Below are 20,700 nucleotides of genomic sequence, written 5' to 3'. Positions count from 1 at the left end.
AGAAATTCGTTAGGATCTACATGGAGAGTGAAATAGCTTTGCAATATGCAGAGAGAGAACATTTCATTTTAAGTTAATCTCTTCATGTTATGGTATGACATACAAATCTCCTATGCACAGAGTAAGTCAAAATGATGGACACGATTTCAATAATTCATAGCATGAAATCTAATGATGTATCACTGTGAGATGTGTGCTTCAGAAAGTAAACTCTCAAAGCTTAAATTCCCAGCATTATTTCTGCTGTCTGCCGCCAAGAGCAGCTAAGGAAAATGGTGGCGATTGGAGAACAGAAAGCCTTCTGTGTGCTTGATTATCATGCAAAGAATTCTATCTTCAGTGTTCAACGGCATTTCTGAACTAAATTTCGGATAGATCCATCTGACGGAAGGCAATTCGTAAGTGGTACGCACAATTTAAAAATACAGGTTGCATTTGTAAAATAAAATCAACTGAATATCCGTTCACTGGGGAAGAGACAGTGGAACGAGTATGCACAGCTATGGAAATCAACAACTCCTTTGTTGGCCACCTCATTCACCAGATCTCACACCATGTGATTATGAACCACCACTTGTAAAGATGCTGAATGACCTGCATGCACGCATCAGAACAACCATCGCTGAGATTGACCTCAACATGCTACAAAGGAAATTGAATATTGGCTTGATGTATGTTATATACATGGTGCGCACATTGAACTCTTGTGGTGTATCTGAAGAGAACTTTGTGAGTTTACTTTTGCATACATACTAATTGCACTTATTTGCCTAATATTAAACTTGAATATTAAATTATTGAAATCGGCCCATCATATATATATATATATATATATATATATATATATATATATATATATATATATATATAATTTATTTCTTTCGAAGATCTCATATTTTTACACTTACTTATAAAATCCATCGACTTGGTCACAAATATTCATGTCACCAATTCCAAAACTAAATATTACCTTTAGTCCATCTCTAACTACAGCTTAGGTACACCATTACGTCCATGTTATTCACAGCTATATGTATGAACCGAAACAAATTTTACAATGAAACATGACATTATGTCATATGGATATAAGAGATAGTTTTCAATTTTTTATATACGCTTTTGTTGTGGATGCATTTTTTAAAAATATATTGAAAATTCAAGATTTTCAAACATGCACATTCCATGCACACTACTCTGTCCAAGTGGTTATGTCACAGGGATCGTCGAAATGGGTGAAATCACGTGACAGTTACTTAATGGAGTCCTTAACTTAAATTATTTAAAATAGTTGTATAATATTACGTAGACTTGCAATGCCCTACAGCAAATATTTTCAGGAAAAATCCTAACAGCCCAGCCAATAGCCTTTGCAGAGGGGCCAACAGAAATGGGTGTGGGGGGGGGGGGGAAGTGGGATGCGACATAAACATTTGCATAGACAGTCATTTCAATTTGGAAATCCTTGCTGAGCATAGTGTATGTATTCTATAAAAAAGTCATTTTATTAAGGGAGTAGATAGGCCTACTAGTTTACTTATTCTGTACTGTAAATACTTACATAATACTCAAAAGTGAAAAAATATCACAGACTTCTGGACAAAATGCCAACTTGTGTATCTCCAAGAACATTATATAAATAGTGTGGCAATGGAATGTGACGGTTTTCATAGCCTTCTTGTAGGACACTGAGTCGAATTAAAATAAAACACTTATTCTGGAAAAAATAGTAGTACCGGTACAATGCAATTTATCACTCAGTGCTTATTTTTTTAAATTACTTTCTTTAAATAACCTCCTTGACAAACAACATATTCTTGTAATCTACTTTGAAAGTTCTGCATAAATCTCCCCTACTTTTTCTAGTGTTTATAAATGATCTTGCCCCCTAATAAAAGATGTAGGTCATCCCATATTATTTGCAGATGACACAAGTATAGTAATTACAGCCAATAACTCCAACACATTCCAATCTTCAACAGAGGAAATTCTCTTCAAAATATGTGACTGGTTCTCAGTCAATAAATTGGTATTAAATTGTAACAAAACTAACATAATTCAATTTAAATCCTGTGCAAATTCAACCTCGCAAATTTCTAGCGCAATAATTAACAATAGATCCCTATTAGAAACAACAACAACCAAATTTCTTAGCTTAAAAATCGATAATGTGTTAAATTGGAAAAATCATATTAAAGAAATTACCCCCAAACTAAATTCAGCTTGTTTTGCTATTAGATCTATGCAAAAGATAGTAAATATCAATACCTTAAAAACAATATACTTTGCATACTTCCACTTGATGATGAGTTTTGGAATAATATTCTGGGGAAATTCCACAGATAGTAACAGTATATTTCTATTACAAAAAAGAGTAGTTAGAATAATGGTAGGTGCCAAATCTAGGGAATCGTGTAGGACTATTTAAAAAAAACTACAAATAATGCCCATGGCTTGTCAGTATATCTTTTCATTAATAACCTTCCTCGTATGTAATCGTGAAAACTTTGTAACTAATTCAATAGTTCATAGCATAAATACACGTCAAAAAAATGACTTTCATACTCCATCGGCAAGTCTATCGTGCCATCAAAAAGGAGTGCGTTATATGGCAGTAAAAATTTTTAATAGCCTCCCTATCGATATAAAAAATGAAACTCAAAACATAAGATTATTTAGGGCCAAATTAAAGGAGTACCTAATTTCTCACGCCTTCTATTCTGTAGGTGAATTCATGACATTCAATAACACTTCATGAAATTGATACTAAACTTTGTGTTGTACTAGTAGACTATATTGTAAATCTCATCTGTATATATTTCATCTAGACTGTGATTATAAATTAAGACATTATAATAGTATTAATTTTTTTGACTTGTTCCATATTCTAGCTGTAAAGCAATGTATGAATACCATGGAATGTTAATAAATACAATACAATACAATACAATACACAATGAAGCCGCAACATCATCTCTAATTTCATTGGTTGTGCTTCCTTTTAACCTCATGATGGTGCATGGTGTATTACGATACACTTTACTTTTCCAATATTCCCACACGAAGTAGTCAGGTGCCACCAGACCAGGGGATATTGGTTGCCAGTTGATGTCTTCAATTCGTGAAATGATACATCCAGAAAACAAGATTTGCAGACAGTTCATGATTCATGGGAAGTGTGTGCTGAGGCTCCATTCTGTTGGAACCAAATCTCATCATCCAGCCTGTCACATATTTCCAATGTTGGCAGCATATCATGGTATCACTATGTGATTAGCTTCTTCAAAAAAGTATGGGCTGATGATTCCAAAAGCAGACACACCGAACCATATCATTACTTTGCACTATGCATCTGCATTGATTGTTTACTACTCCAGTATTGGAAATCCTCCTTATTTATGTACCATACCCCAACAGATGAAAATATGCCTCATCTAACATAGGTACTGAGTTTGTTCACAATATCCGGATTAACATTCAAAATGTTAATGAACTGCCTACAAAATGCCAACTAAACAGCTTTATCACTTAAAATGACATCTGTCTTTCTCAAGCTCAACACCCATTCCTTTTTCATTAACTTATTGTTAACATTTCGGTGATCTCAAATATGCAGACTCCATGCTCTTGTTTATTTACACTCACAACGAAATTAAAGGAAATGAAACTAAAATAAACAGCTTTAACGAAAAAAAAAAAACGGTTTATGCCAATTTTGTCACTAATATACATACAGTCCCAGAAACAAAAAATGGCCAGACTCTTGAAGCTCATTTCCAGAAGAATGGGGGCACTTGAAATTGGAAGCTCTGTACTGTTTTCCAAAGTAGAAAACTTCTCTGAGACGTACATTTGACTTAACAAGTGTTTATTTTATATTATGTCAAGTTCCTTGATAATTTTCGGTTCTAGAAGGAGAATATTTTGGGGGGAGGGGGGGACAGTAGCAAAGTTTAGCTGCGTAGTACATTTCTAATAGCTGGGACTTATAATTGTAACATTACATTCCTCGGACATTGAAAATTAGGAAAGCATTGAATTAGGTTAACAGTAATTTGAAAGGCATGTTGGTCCGACAAGTTAACAAATTTAAAGAAACAAATATCAAGAGTCCTTCAATAACTGTCTATAAAATTACAAAATATTACATAGGTTACATGAACATATTCTGACTAGCGCTTTCGCTATAATAATAGCATCTTCAGGTCAGACTTTTGCGATGTTATGCTTTTCATATAAAGACATGGATAGACAAGTAACGTCGAAAAGTGTTAAAGTACATGACGTAAAAATATAAAAATATAAAAATACAATGATAAGAGAAATAAAAAGACTTATAAACAGTCTGAAATATATATATATATATATATATATATATATATATATATATATATATGGTAGTAAAACCTTCATGAGGTCTCAAAAAATACATAAAAGTATTTGACATGTGTGCAGGTGATAGATCACAATTTGGTAAAAAATATGCAGCTTAAAATAGCGACACAGACAATAAAAAGAATAAATTAAAATATTGCTTTGGATCAGTCACCACGACGTAGCAGCACATTGTAAAATCTGCAAAAATCAATAATAAGTATTTAGTAAGGGATCAGTGATCCCTTACTAAATACTTATTATTGATTTTTGCAGATTTTACAATGTGCTGCTACGTCGTGGTGACTGATCCAAAGCAATATTTTAATTTATTCTTTTTATTGTCTGTGTCGCTATTTTAAGCTGCATATTTTTTACCAAATTGTGATCTATCACCTGCACACATGTCAAATACTTTTATGTATTTTTTGAGACCTCATGAAGGTTTTACTACCATATATATATATATATTTCAGACTGTTTATAAGTATTTAGTAAGGGATCAGTGATCCCTTACTAAATACTTATTATTGATTTTTGCAGATTTTACAATGTGCTGCTACGTCGTGGTGACTGATCCAAAGCAATATTTTAATTTATTCTTTTTATTGTCTGTGTCGCTATTTTAAGCTGCATATTTTTTACCAAATTGTGATCTATCACCTGCACACATGTCAAATACTTTTATGTATTTTTTGAGACCTCATGAAGGTTTTACTACCATATATATATATATATATATATATATATATATATATATATATATATATTTCAGACTGTTTATAAGTCTTTTTATTTCTCTTATCATTGTATTTTTATATTTTTACGTCATGTACTTTAACACTTTTCGACGTTACTTGTCTATCCATGTCTTTATATGAAAAGCATAACATCGCAAAAGTCTGACCTGAAGATGCTATTATTATAGCGAAAGCGCTAGTCAGAATATGTTCATGTAACCTATGTAATATTTTGTAATTGTATAGACAGTTATTGAAGGACTCTTGATATTTGTTTCTTTAGGTTAACAGTGTTAGATATGCAACAAGTTGATGCACATAAAGGCTTATCCCTCACCTCAAATGTACTCTAGGCTACATCTAATCTTATTCTTGTCCAGTAAGTTTTGAAAATTCAATCCTATTGTGACTTAAGAGTCCTTCTCATCAAGATACTGTTTTTTTTTTTTTTTTTTTTTTTTTTTTTAAAGAATACAACATAAGCATACAGTACATGCAACTAATATAACATTTACACCTGTAAATATTATAATGGAATTTGGACTCATAAGGAAAAATAACAATTTGTGTGAAGAATTTTCGGTCAATGTAGAGTACCGGTATCCATCGCCCACTGAACGAATATTTCACACTTTCATCACTGCCAATGCTGCACTATAAACCAATTTTCGGCAATCTAATGTAAAAGACTGCCTATAGATATTTGGAAAGTTTCACAGAAAATACACAAATTCAATCTTCTAACACAATTTTTTTGTTTTTATGAATTAAGTAATTTGCTGGGAGACATCGTTAGATATAGACCACTCTTACACTAAACCTGGAGTAATTTGAGCTTATTAATCAGATATGATTCTACTTACTGTTTTTTTATATGCTCACCTGTGTGTAATTTCTATTTTATACATATTTCATTGTTATTTTCCATCCAAAGATCATTAAGAACGCTGAGTAGTAGTAATTTGTGAATATACACAAAAGCCGCCCTATATAAGGGTTCGATAGATCGGCCTACTAATCAGTTCATAAAGAATAATAAGTAAACAAAACAATTTTGTGACACTTGGAAAGAAAAAAAAAAACATTAAGATAAATGATAAGAAAACATAGGAAATCATTTACAATAAAAATTTTGTTGGGTACAAATGATTACTAATTATAGCTAAGGATGATTTTAACACGTGAGATCCCATGGCATCAATCGTTGCATCAGAAATTTTATATTGTTTAAGTTGATTTAAAGTTTCACGTGGAATAGTGCCACGGGCACCGAACATGAGCCCAAAAACTGTCCAGTGTGTGATGTGGTATTGTGCTCCAAGATGCTGACAACAAGGCTCATAGATGACTTGTTTTTCACGACACACCTCTGTGGCTGTTGCTCATGTATCTCGAAACGGATTGTGGGATCAAGAATGACACCCTTATCCTTCTGCCGATCAATTATGATGATATCAGCACGTCTAGTAGAGCCATCAGAAGAGATGCAACCAACCTCCTCATAAACCTCATAGGAAGCATTCTGACAGATTGAAGCTGCGATGAGAGAACGAACCGTATATGTCTGTTGATTCAGAGCAATTCTCCATGATGGCAGAAACCCAAGACGTGAGGAAGCGTTTCTTGCTCGTCGCATCTTCTGCAACGGGTTGAGTCAAGAGTTCTACCAGGGAGAGTACGTACAGGTATTGTATTACAGTTCATCTTAATGGCTTGCGTCCAATGACTGCTCGAAAGTCCTTTTTTGGTTGAGATCCACGAATTACCTTTCTTCCAGTGAGAATAGAAAACATCTCCCAAACCTTTACTTTTCAATTTGCTCCATTGATGAAAAGAATCTTCACGCAATGCTTTTCTTAGTTTTTGAGAAGAAATACGTTCAGAGCAATCGAAGGTAGGGTAAACTGTATAGTGATTGACCACTTAAGCTAATGAATAATAAAACAACGAAATAGTGGAAAACAGTGGTAACTTATTGAGAGAATTTTAAAGGCATTGGGTCAAGTGAAGATTCAGAAATAAATCAAAATCAATAAACAAAAGAAAAAATAAAATTTTAATGCAAAGATAAATTAAATAAACACAACAAGTCCACTTTTACAGTTATTGACCGTGTACTGCACAGTTATTGACCACACGCTTATTAGTGATTGACCGTCTACTGCACAGTTATTGACCACACGCTAATTAGTGATTGACCGTCTACTGCACAGTTGAATACTCATTTATTAGTGATTGAACAACACATTTTCACAATTTTCACTTTTTTCTTGTCTGTTTCGTTTCTCTTCTTCTGATCTTTCTCATTAAGAACTATTCGCCACCGGCGTAGCTTTGTCGCCAAAGGTGTTTGCCTGCCGATCTGAAGTTTCGTTCGGGCGCGGGTTCAATTCCCGCTTGGGCTGATTACCTGGTTGGGATTTTCCGAGGTTTTGCCCAACCATAAGGCAAATTTCAGGTAATCTATGACGAATCCTCGGCCTCATCTCGCCAAATACCATCTCGCTATCATCAATCCCATCGACGCTAAATAACCTCGTAGTTGATACAGTGTCGTTTAATAACCAAATTAAAAAAATAAGAAAAGAACTCTTCTCGCTGCCTTTTCTTTCATTTCTTATTCGCTTCCTTTCTTCTCTTGCCTCTTCTTCCATTTTTCTCTTTTGTGCCTTATCAAAAGCAACTGTGTGTCATTTCTCTGATGTTATTAAAAATGGCTTCACCCAGCACTAGACGAGGACCAAAGAACACTTTTCCTTCAACGGGATATTTGTTTCTGGACGCTAAGGTTGCTTTTAGGACACCAAACTTCTTGGCAGCTTCATTTAAATCAAATCCACTGCGGACAGGTTCTGTAGCGTTTCGTAAAGCTTCCCCTGTATAATGCACTTTACCTGGCTTAGGCATTATAATATAGTATCAGTCCTGTAAAAATCCCCATCATTTAACCGATAACATATATAGAATTAGAGCAAATTGGTCATTATTCTAACAAATAATTTATGAACGACCAATCACTGTAGTTTGCGGACATACACTTTATAGTGATTGACTACGGGGCATTTTTATGTCATATAAAAACTTTAATAAAATAATATTCTGTGGACGGAAACCTTATACCTTTTCTCACACTGTGAGTGTAAAAATGAGCACCAGAATTTATGTATCCTTTGCAGAATAAATAAATTATTGCGTGCATTATTCTTAGCAATTTCTCTAGTTACTTACACTTGTTTACGTTCAGTTGCATTTCCAATCGATTTCAGTCCTCTCATACAACAGACACTAACTCAGTGGGATGAACAGCGACAACTAACCACAAATAGGGGTTGTTACTAGAGGTATATGCAGCAAAAAGTGAAATCACGATCGTGGTTTATTCACAATATACTTGAAAAAAGGAACCGGTCAATCACCGTATACTGGTCAATAACTACCTAGTTTACCCTAATTGGTAATTGTTTGATGCAATATTCAATTTCGTTTACTTAATATCTCCTATCTTTCTTCAAATAGTGTTTATATGCCATGTTAATTTTCATTTGTTTTCATAAGTTAACAATGATGCACATTGGGAGCAAAGGTTATTCGTATATGAAGAAGTACACGGCATATCCAGTGAGGGCAGTAATCGAAGAATTGACATAATTGCATTTAAACCTCCCTCTCTTAAAGGTTACATCATAGATCCTACTGTGAGATTCGAATCGCACGAACACCAGCCAGAAGAGGTACACGAGGAAAAAAGGAATATATATGAACCTTCCATCAGTTTTTATAAGGACAAATACCATCTGGAATCCATCGTCATTACGGGACTAATGATAGGAGCCCGTGGGACCATACCCCGGTTCCTAGTCGACTTTTGTAAATCTTTTGGCCTGCATAAAAGTATTTTAAGAGATCTAACAATTGCAGCACTCAAAGGCTCAATAACTATTTTCAGGCATCATACATATGGACCATGACTAATTCGCATCTCCTTGACGTTACTTCGTTTAATATCATGTGTTTCAATATAATTCAAATTGTTTATTTTTCACTCTAACAACAATTTATCACTAAGCCTCAAGGCATTTACTCTATTGTATCATGGTACTCTTTATCGATAGCAACCTGTAGTGGTTACAGGAAGAAATTACATCAAAATCAAAATTAAGAAATTATTTTCCTACACAATCCACGCTATATTCACGTTGTTTTGAAATGATTAATCGAAGATGGTTTGCTTATTGTTTACTACACACACATTAATTGTATGTAATTTCTATTCCATACGTTTTTTTTTCTATCCCAAGATCATTAAGAATGGTGAATAATATTCATGCTTGTTTCCTGTATTTCTTAAAATATGTGACATGTTAGTTTTTATTTGTCGTTATTTATGTAAAAATGATGCGCCAAAAAATAATAATAATTTCGTACTCACTCCACATCCCTATATTCACATTTGTTTTTCAGTGATTTATTAAAGAATGTACCGGTATTTAAAAGACTAATTTAGAAACATGTTACATAAATCATCCTTGTGCCAAAAGAGAATGCTCCCTGGACCAAATTATATTAAAGAATGTACTGGTATTTAAAAGACTAATTTAGAAACATGTTACATAAATCATCCTTGTGCCAAAAGAGAATGCTCCCTGGACCAAATTGTCGTATTTTGCAGTGGTCGTCAGTACTCGCTGAAATAGATAATAATATAATGTAATTATTTGTACGTAGCAAGATCGATTATTCAATTGATAGGAATTTTATGAGGTTGTCATGACTGAGATATCTATTGTCAATTGCTTTTATTTGTCAGAAGGCCTTGACTGATGGGTATATAAGGACTGGCGCTCTTACTAGTGGAGGTTGGGGTTTGGGACGGCCCACAAGCAACAAGTTATACTAAATATGTTTAGGATTAGTGTAAAACTGGCCTATGTCTCCTATAGTGGGTGGGACATAACTAACATTCACCGAATTTTCAAACACGTACATATTAATGGCAATATTAATGTACAAAGTTATTCAAAAGTTAAGTTACATTTTGACGTCGCCATAACCTTTTTAAAAATTAAGATGTAACTAAAACAAGAACACACTTTTACTCATACTCATTGGATTTAGTTTCAATGTAGAATATGTCCGCCATTTTGTTCAACAAGCAACAAATCTTTCTTCTATGTCCATTAACTTTCTGTAAGCTTGTAAACTGCATGGACCAATTCTTAAATTATGTTTTGTTTTGAATTTTCGTATGCCATTTGTTAAACTTTTTACATTCATAATAACACTGAACAAGACTAATTCGATCTTGTGAAGTCAAAACCATTTTAAAACACAGTCAATGATAGTGATTTAAAAATTCAATAAAAAGTAAGTTTACTTTTGACACATTGTAAACAAAACCTGTTACCATGTTAACCAAAATAAATTAATGTGATAAATGAACAAATTCCATTGTTCGATACATACAAATATACAAATGTGTTAGCATTTCGTGTATACATTAATTTTTAAAAATGTTATATTTACAGTATTTCAAAATGTAACTTTCTTTTGAATAACCCTATATAATAAGTTTAGCTAGACTTACATTCAACAAATCTTACCTGCTGTTCGTTCTGGCATGCAAAGTGTGATGAATCCGTGCCCATAATTATGTCCCAGCCCCGGTCCTAGGAAAAGACGTAGCATCAGTGGTTATGCACTACCATGCAGCTCGAAGCCACCAATAAGCGAAGCAGGCAAGAATCTCATTGGCAATGACTATCAGCACATGACCAATGTTACTCGTGCAATATTCCAACTCCAGGTTTAATATTTCATAGTTCAGAATATTAATAACATACTAATTGCCAAATATGAGGTCATGCATTCTGATCACATGCTTCTTGACTCATCCTGCCATGGCTTTTAGTGGAAAGAAACATTCATGGTCATTAAAAATGAGTAAAATGAACTACAATACTTACAGCTATATGTTGTGGAACTTAGTACAGTGTTAGCTCACCTAAGTCAAACAATATCTTTTTCATTTCTATAAATGCATTAACTAAGTGGATTATTTATAAAATAAATCAGTTCCCTAATAAACTGTCGAGTAAAAATATTAAATAAATAAATAAATTCATCATCATCCAAGCAAGTATAAGGTCCATGACCTGTTGCAGTCTGAGTGAGTTAATCTCAGTCCACCTTTTTCTTTTTTGGACAGCCCAAAGATATTGAAGCATGGATTTTGGAAGTCTATTACAATTCATTCGTTGGACATGGTTTTTCTACTGCAACTGGTACTTGTTTATAAACTGTCAGACTGGTTGTAATTGAAGTTCTTGCATGATATCCAAGCAAGTATAACCTTGTGTTGCTCTCATAAATTTCATTTCAGAGACTGTTATTCTACTGATATCCGTACTTCTCATTATCCATGCTTCACTTCCGTAACATAGTACAGGTCTAGCTAGGGTTTTATACAAACGCATTCTTGTGTGTCACTGTACTAGGAAAGGCTGCATACTTTTGTTGATCATAAATAAATAATTATTAAATAAATAAACAAATAACTAAAAAAAAAATAAAACGTACAGTATTTGAAATGATGACACATTGTTCTACTCTTCTTAAAAACATTTCTGATAATTTGGAATTATATCAAAGAATAAAATTATGGAAACCAATGAAGCATTTAAATATCGCAGTATTAATTATTATAACCAGTCTGATTAATTAAATTGACTTTAACTTGTGATGATCTTCATCTTCTACAACCACAATACTATACAACCTAAATGCTATCAGTTCTTACGACACAGTCATTCATATTATTATATCACCTCTAGGTATGGAAGGTAAGGATTGGTGCTATAAATTATTCTGAGTGTACATTTTATTGATATAACCAAAAACATAAAGGGTATCTATTGATCTGAATGAATAGGGGGGAGAGCAAAGGTGAATAGTTCAACGGTTGAGTTGTCTGAACTTTTTCCATTGCTAATTTAAAAAAATTATAGCACAATATTTCGAAGAGTGGATCTCTCTTCGTAGTCAGTCAATTTGTAATGATCTCCACAGTAGGTTTTCACCTGATGACGAAGAGAGATCCACTCTTCGAAACGTTGTGCTACAATTTTAAAAAATTAGCAATGGAAGAAGTTCAAACAACTCAACCATAAAGAGTATCTGTTTCTTAATTCGGTCTTATTATAAAGATTTCGGAAAAAATATATATTTTTTTTCGTTAAAAGCAGTGCATGTACTACTGTAAAGTTAAGGTATTTATAGAAAACAAACATGATAAATGAAGATGCCAGAAATTTGACATTTTTTTACTTCTTCTTACTGTCAAGATTGGGACATTGCTATTCCATTCCGAGGATACTTGAATCTATCTTGTCCTTGGTCATTCCGGATCATGCTTTCTTGAAGAGTGATAGCAGTATGCTTGCCATGATAGTCTGTCTAAGGACATTCTTAAAACATGATGCTGCCACTTCTTTATTAATCTTTAATTTCCTCAACAAATTCTTTTTAGCTTTAATTTATTCCTTTTAATTTTATATAACAATGAAACATTTTCAACTAATCTGACGAACCTCATCTGTATTCTTTCTATGTGTTTTCTATTGTGGGATCTTAAGGTTCGTAACAGCAGTACAGGCTTCAATAAGACAGTAGGGAACTTATTTTAACATCTTTTCGCATATTTCTTCCAAAGTGCTTCCTTATGAATCTATTTGATCTGTTGTATTTCTGTATATATTCTTCCAGGTCTAAATTCATTATGTAATTCATTTTTTTTATTTATTTATCTAAACGATAACAGCTCCCTGTATTAACAGGCTGCCACAAAGACAGAGCATATTGTGCAATAGGCAGTTGGAACTATAAATAATATACATATGTTTAAGTTGAAGGGAGTCTTACAACAACGACAAGAAATGACTGAATAAATAAGTAGGTACTAAGTAATTAGTTGAAAATCATTATTGACCATAGAGATGGTTGCGGAGTATAAATATTGATCCTCTCAGAGCTGCAAGAACGATGTCATCAATTGCCTTCCGCTGTAGGCTGAAACGTTGCCAGGTCTGGAAGAAGAAACCGGGAATAGTTCGGCGCACTCCAACCATAAGGTCTATTACTTCAATTTGTTGTAGACCGTATTTGTCCATGAAATATGGAACGGTACGTACATAGATGTCGTTTTTGTTCCCTATTTACATCTTCAGGTTGGCTCTTTTGTTTTTCAAATCTAACGGTGGGATCGATGATGTAGCTATTGTTGTTATTTGGCGGGATGGCAATCATGTCTATTCTTCTTGTACTGCCATTGTCTGCCAGTCCGTGAACTTCTTCGAACACTTGAAAATTTATTGATCTAAACTGTTCGGCGATCATCGAACGAATTCTATGATGTCGTGAGTTACGAAGTACTTCACCGTGTGGACAAGAGCCCAGGACATGTGCAAGTGTTTCTGGCTCTCTGTGGCATCGCCGACAGAGGATGCTGTCCCGAATCCTGCCCGGAAGGGAACGTACGGAAGACACGTGTGCAGTCATTTTAATAGCTTTGCGCCACTCGCTAGAGGTTAGGCCTTCACGATGTCGTATCCAGGAATTCGCCGGAGTAAACTCGCTGTATAGCTCTACGCCAAGACCTTTCTGAGGTAGCTTAGCCCACGCCTCTAATTCCTTTTCTCGCAGTTTTTTCCTCATACGTCGAGCGTCATACAAACTGGTTCGTGGGTCTTTAATTACATCGGCTGTCTCGGTTAACTGCAAAAATTTGACGCATTCGGTGCTTTCAGTAAAGAGATCCACTTATTTTAAAACCCCACAGTTATAGTCACAATTTCTTGTTCCCTTAAGCTGACTACACATGATAAGATCTTCCTCCAGGTACGCAATGAAACTATCTTACGTATATAAGTCTCATATATCATGAAGCCTACAATGCTTGATACTGTATCAGCATTAATTGAAATGCAGTACCCACAGTCTCAGTTACTGTATATAGATTTTTCGAAAGTACCACATAATTCCAATTAAAATTGAATGATGGGATTTGGAACAAAAATCTCAAACACGGTTATATTTAGAAAAAAAATACTTTTATGAAAATAAAATATTTTTGCGACTATTTTTGTGCAAGTTATGATGTCATCAAGAACATTGTTAAATGACACCCTATAGTAATTTTTAATATCAACTGAAAGAGCGTATTTTTTATGTAATATTTAATTTGTTTTGTACAGAAGCACTATGGTTATGTTAATATGACAACAAATTTATTACTAATTATAATATTTTGTTAGTTTTGTGTTATGAAAGTGATTTTTTTTGTAGCCTCTATGTTATAAAACAGTTTTTTATGAATCAACATAAAACAAGATATTCTTAACAGAAAATGAGAGAATTGAGATTCATTGAGATTCTCATGAGAGGATTTGGTGAAAGAAGGTGTTCACAACAAGAGGTAGTCCATGCACATTTTTTAACGAAACTCATCCAAATCGCATGTATTTCTCAGTCAACTGTGAGTAAAATAGAAGGGGAGGGGGAGGTAGGGAGGGGGAAGGGAGGGAGGGAGTGAGTGAGAGAGAGAGTGTGTGTGTGTGTGTGTGTGCGTGCGTGCGTGTATGTGTTTTTTTAAGAACTTTATTAAACAACATGTTCCATTACAGTTTGCAATACTACATGTTCTGGTTTACATCAATATTGCATAGAATGCATATTACTTAATTTGAATTGCAGTTGTGTTAAGTTGATGATTGATTAGCTGTACCTGACTGTTGACTAATTACAATATAACCCTGTATTATACCGCTATTTGTTTGAAATACCTGAGTTTAATAATGTTTATACTTTGTACAATTTAGATTTTACTTCTTAATAAATCCTATTGTCTTACCTAAATCTACGTTTATGTACAGTAAAACCTCGATAAGACGCACCCACTTATTACACTATCCCGTGTAATACGCTTTTTTGTCTGGTCCCTGCACTTTTCATATGTAACGCCTTTATAAAATACTTTGTTTGTTGCGCTGTAATCCCACATAATGCACTATTTTTGTGGAATATTTTCGATGTAATTTTCGGCATTGTACTGCAACAGCAATGAAACTTTTTGGCCATTGAACTCACTGGTGCCATTAACCTGAAAAGTACTGGTGTTCAACCCTTTACCTGCGCACTTAAACCATCATACTCTACAAATACCCCACCCTCTTGTTACGCTCTCTTATTCGACTCTTTACCTGTGTGCTCAAAGCCTACATACAGTTACAATATCCCACCCTCTTGCTAACCCTCTCTCTCAAACAACATTCCTCACTTGGCAGCAATAAAATTCTGAAAATTTTTCTGCCCAGTTTGTTGTCCTTTAATGTATTGAAGTGTCTGTGAGTGTGATTAAAATGTGTGTTAAACGAAAAGCGTTTTCTATGTCGGAAAAATTGGAAATCTTAAGAAAGTACGATCAGAAACAACTCTCTGATTCATTAGGAATCCCATCATCGACATTATGGACGGTAATAAAAAATCGCGACTCAATCACTGCAGCTGCGATGTGGGGAAGATGTAAGCGCAGGAAAGTGAATTGTGGTAAACATGAGGACTTGGAGAACACGCATATGGCAAACAACTATAAATGACTTTTTTCGAAACAATTAAGTACAGTACATATTGTAAATGTCTTTGACGTACAGTACAGTAATTACATAATGGAGTAATACTGTATTAGCTTTCATAAATCATGTATTTAATAAAGTAAAATGCTAATAGATACTGTATATAAGTTAAAAATTAGTATATCTGCCTAATACGCGGTCCCGGTTAATACGCGGTTTACACGCAGTCCGTTGAACAGCGTCTTATCGGGGTTTTACTGTATTTACACTATGTACAGATATATGCTTATTACTACTCCGTGTTTTATTCTACTTTAATTGTTTGTAAAGTCAATCGAATTCACAAATTTGCAAAAGTCTTTTAAAAATCTTTTCATTAGGTCTCTTCTATCTGGTGGCCAAATTCCTCCCTTGGTTATTATGCTTCTCCATAGTGTTTGTCTTTCCATGTTGTATTTGGGGCTTCAAGCAGAAGATGGTCGACGGTTTGATCTCCTCCTCCGTAGAGACAAGTTGCATCTGGTGTTGTATGGAATCTACAGAAGTAGGCTCTTATTCTTCTATCCTGTGAGCATGGTCGTGAGTCCCGATGTAATTGGGATTTTCGTAACTAGTCTCTCTGCGATGCTTGGAAAGTACTTCTTTGTTTCGGCTCCATTGTTTGTAGCTCGCCATTCTCGTTCCCAACTCCTCATGCTCTCTTCTCGTAGTGTCTTCAGTACTTCGGTCTTTGGAACTTTGTTGAAGGATACTGGCTCGTCACTTCTGGCAGCTTGTTTAGCAAGATGGTCTGCTAATTCATTTCTATATATACCGATGTGAGCCTTGACCCACGAGAATGCTATCGTCCAGTTGTTGCTTTTCAGATAGCTCAATACCTGCTTGTTATTTTCTATTAAGATGTTGTGATTTCTGGTCTAGTGTAATTTTACTGTCAGTATAATTATAGAGTTAGAGTTTTGGGAGAATTGATGTTCTGTTTCTAATGCCTTCAGGATTGCAAGGTGTTCCGCCTGATTGTTCGAGCAATTGTCATCAAGCTTATATTGTAATTGTTGAGATATCTGACCATTGAGTAGCACCACGATTCCTGAGCCAACTCCATCCTTGGACTTGCTGCCATCAGCGAATATTTCCAGAGTGTAATCTTTTGTAGGTCGACGACATCCTCTATTCCACTGAAATTTGCTGGATAAGCTATTCCTTTAGTGGTAGCACAGTCTCCACATTGACATTTTCTTTTCCTTTTAGGACACTGTAGGCTTTGGCTATCTCCTGCAATTTGATTATAATAGGTGTCATGCCTATTACTATGCAGAGTGCTTCAGTAAACGTTGTTCTGAATGCTTTCGCGATTTTCAGATTTATTAACCGCTGAACCCGTATTAGTTTCATGTGATTCGATTGTTTCTGGAGACTTTCGATCTATACTGGAGTGCCGTATGATAATAAGCGCAGAATTGCACCTTTATAGATAGTTCTCAGAGCTCAATGATTCAGTCCCAAATCGAGCTTAGCTAACTTGGATAGTATATCGGAAACATTTCGACCTAGTAAGACATATCTGAATTAAAGACTATGTTTGTACTCCAGCACTTTAAAATTTGAATTTCTCGAAATTCATGTCTGTAGATTCCATCTCCACAATGGTTTCCTCAATGGCCTTCCAGAACTTCACGAACTCTGTGATTTATATTAACTATTTATGCATCATTGTCATTAGTGGAGCATTCATTTCACATAAAAACCTTCGTAAAGAACCCCTAAGGTCAGGATCATCTTTCTGCTGTATCGTAAAACGTATCAAGTCTCCCCCAGCATATCAAGTCACCCCGTTTTACAGTAATAATTTCAATAGAAAAGGAAATGCTTGTTAAAATGGATAAAGTCATGCTGAGCTCTGCTAGAGTAGCAGAACCGAATTTAACTACAAATATCTAGGGTGAATGGAGATGATTGTTAAATAAAATATTAAAATACTATATTACAATTAGGTCTACTACTCCTTGTATTGCATTATCAGAATTCAGGAAATACTACTGATATAATGGAGAAGGCTTCGAAACCTCAATTTTTCTCCCTCTAGGATTGCCCTATATATTGTGTCCTCCCTTCATCCCCTTAAAGGTAAGGTGATTTACGTTACAGGTACTAGGGGTAATTTCCGCCACACTTTCTGTCTCTAAGAAGCCAATCCAAAAATGATTGGAATGACATACCTGCAGCAGTCTTTGAGGGATGTTCTTCCTTTAGGAGATTAAAAAATAACTTAAACAGTTGTGTATAAAGTGTAAATAAAAAAAAAGATATGTTACATTACTTAAGGTGACATGTATGTACCTAACCTGACGAGTTATTCCCTTGGTTTGAATTGTAAATTAGTTTAAAATAGCTTGTAAGGGGGTCTTAGACTAGAAATTTTTAGTTTCATGCAGTTCTGTTTATAAGTAGAGCTAGGATTCATATGTAGTAAAAGCTAATATTTTTAGTCGTTATAGTTTATAAACATGCAAGCCATGCTCCCCACTCCTTATAAATGCCCTTCTTGTCATTCAGTACTTTCATTAGTTAGCGCTAAGGGTCTTTAATCCTCTTAACCACCACTTACAAAACAGCGGGGGGTTAAAAGCTGCATTGTTTAGTCCTTGTGACTTTTCTTACATTTCGAGTATTGTCAACCAGGCTTAAAACCTTCTTAACCGGCATCACATCAAATCAACTATACTTAGTGTCATTCTTAACTCTTACTACATATAAATCCTAGCTCTATTTATAAGTATGATTCTACTGAACAATAAGGGTATAATTGTTTGTCTTATTTGAACTGTTGTATCAGTGAAGTGAGGTCAGTCAATGAAGTTAAGGTTTATAGTGGCAGTGAATAGTTTCGATCAGTGATAATTTATGTCAATGAAATGTGTTCTATAGTGTCAGTGAAATGTGTTATAATGCCAGTGCACAGTGAGTGAGATGAGAGTGAGGTGAAAGAGTATCAGTTTAGATTCACTTATTAATTAGGTTATTTTATCTATTATTTATTGTGTACTGTAATTGTATTGTGTATTAGTTATTTATTGTGTTTAATTGTTTTATTATGTATTAATTGTAATTACTGTTTGTAATTAAGTTACTACTGCCACCGGGTGTTTGCACACTTGCAGTGTAAATACATACATACATACATACATACACATACATACACACATACATACATCAAAATCAATGGAAAATTCACTTCACATGAGTGAAAGCCCATGTAGGCATTATGGGCAACGAGTTGGTGGACAAATTGGCAAAAGCAGCTGCTGAAGATGAAGAACTACAGAGCATTTATAATAAAATTCCAAAATCAACAATTAAAACTAAGATACAAGAAACAGGATATCATCAATGGCAGAACAGATGGAGCAGTACAAACAAAGGGGCTCTTTCGAAATCCTTCTTCCCTTCCATCAAAGAAAGACTTAAGATAAAACTACCCCTTACACCGGACTTCACAGCAATCATCTCGAGTCATGGAAAAACGAAAGAATACCTACATAGATTTCACATCATAGAGGATCCAACATGTACATGTAACAACACCCGGCAAACTGTAAATCATCTAATCTATGAATGTCCGGACACACGACAACAGAGATCAGTTTTAATATCGGAGATACAAAAAAATGGAGGAACTTGGCCAGTTACCAACCGACAGCTCATAACTTTTCATTTGAGACCATTTTGTAAATATATATACTCAATTAACTTGTAGATACACAATAATGGAATAAATTATGAAATAATATGATAAACAAACTGTAAATATAGAATATAAGAAAAGAGATGGTTAAGTATGGCTCACTTTAGGTATAAAATAAATATTTCAAGATTTTAGGTAGGCTATATGATAAAAATTAACTAAGATAAGATGTACTTTATTTTCATATTATGGAAACATGTAAGATAATCATCAGGAATAGTTATAATAAGCAAACTATGACACAATATTGTAATTTTAAATGTAAATTAACCCAGACGTATATATAGAAATTTCAGTCTTATAAGTATAGGATTAAATTTAGTTAAGGTGATGTGTAAATTCAACTCCCATATTATGAAAAAGCAAATTGTAGCATAATATTGTAATTACACATGTAAATTATTTAGTATAATGCATGTAATATTACTATGTAATGGGGCATGCAGTTGATCTCAATAAAAAAAAAAAATACATACATACACACATACATACATACATACATACATACATACATACATACATACATACATACATACATCTTTCCCTCCTGTTTCCTCCTCCGTGACTTAATGGAAACGAATGAACGAAATAAATCAAATTCAATAGCATATATTCACAATCTTGGCCTCTTGTTTGTACTCCATTTCTTTTCTTCTTCCCTTCACTCCAGAGGAAAGAAGTGGTGGAGTTACAAGAACTGTAAATTTGTAATCTACGTAGTGTTTGGTATATAAATAAGTACTACTGTAAATATAATTATGATATCTTTAACGAAACTTTCAAACTGCTACTGAAGAAAACTGATCACCTCGTGGCCTAACTGCAAAATTGGCAACACTGACTTCTTCAATCAACTATGGTTGGCTCCATTATAGACTAGTAACTAGTCACTTACATTTGCAGTTTTAGAAACAAATTTGTTGAATTATTGTACCTCATACAACTAAACTAAACTAGAGGCTACTGTTACTAATGCATAAGCTTGGTGAAGCAGGACTCTGAATGGTTGTCTTTCCTTTGGCGCTAATTTCTGTACATTAATCATTACACGGGTGTCCACCTAAATCTAGTTTTAAAATTCCCTGACATTTCCCTATTCTCCAGACACAAAGTCATTTTTCTCCTGACGTTACCATTATTTTGTAAAATATTTGTAAATTCCATTAAATTTAATTCATTTTCAAAACACATCACAGTACCTTTACTGCTATAGAGAGGC

At 34.2% G+C, this 20,700-nt stretch overlaps 1 protein-coding gene and 1 long non-coding RNA gene across 5 annotated transcripts in view; one reads left to right on the top strand and one right to left on the bottom strand.

Moving 5' to 3' along the window:
* olf186-M (Ki-ras-induced actin-interacting protein-IP3R-interacting domain olf186-M) overlaps positions 1 to 20,700 on the bottom strand; it is a 324,363-nt gene that overhangs the window by 13,455 nt on the left and 290,208 nt on the right. For 3 of the 4 annotated variants that reach the window (XM_069841399.1, XM_069841401.1, XM_069841402.1), the window contains one exon: positions 10,712 to 10,777. The exons of the other annotated variant lie outside the window; for it this stretch is intronic. In XM_069841399.1, coding sequence (XP_069697500.1) covers positions 10,712 to 10,777 — 66 coding nt within the window. The remainder of the gene's footprint in view (positions 1 to 10,711; positions 10,778 to 20,700) is intronic. 4 annotated transcript variants of the gene reach the window in all.
* On the top strand, positions 3,854 to 5,574 carry LOC138710480 (uncharacterized). The gene is made up of 2 exons (XR_011335248.1): positions 3,854 to 4,040; positions 5,395 to 5,574. It is a non-coding gene; the product is annotated as an uncharacterized lncRNA (long non-coding RNA).

Source organism: Periplaneta americana, chromosome 12, assembly GCF_040183065.1.
Source record: "Periplaneta americana isolate PAMFEO1 chromosome 12, P.americana_PAMFEO1_priV1, whole genome shotgun sequence".
In the NCBI taxonomy this organism is placed as follows: domain Eukaryota; kingdom Metazoa; phylum Arthropoda; class Insecta; order Blattodea; family Blattidae; genus Periplaneta; species Periplaneta americana.
Note: the sequence above shows the minus strand (reverse complement) of the source record. Positions and strands in the feature narration are given on the sequence as shown.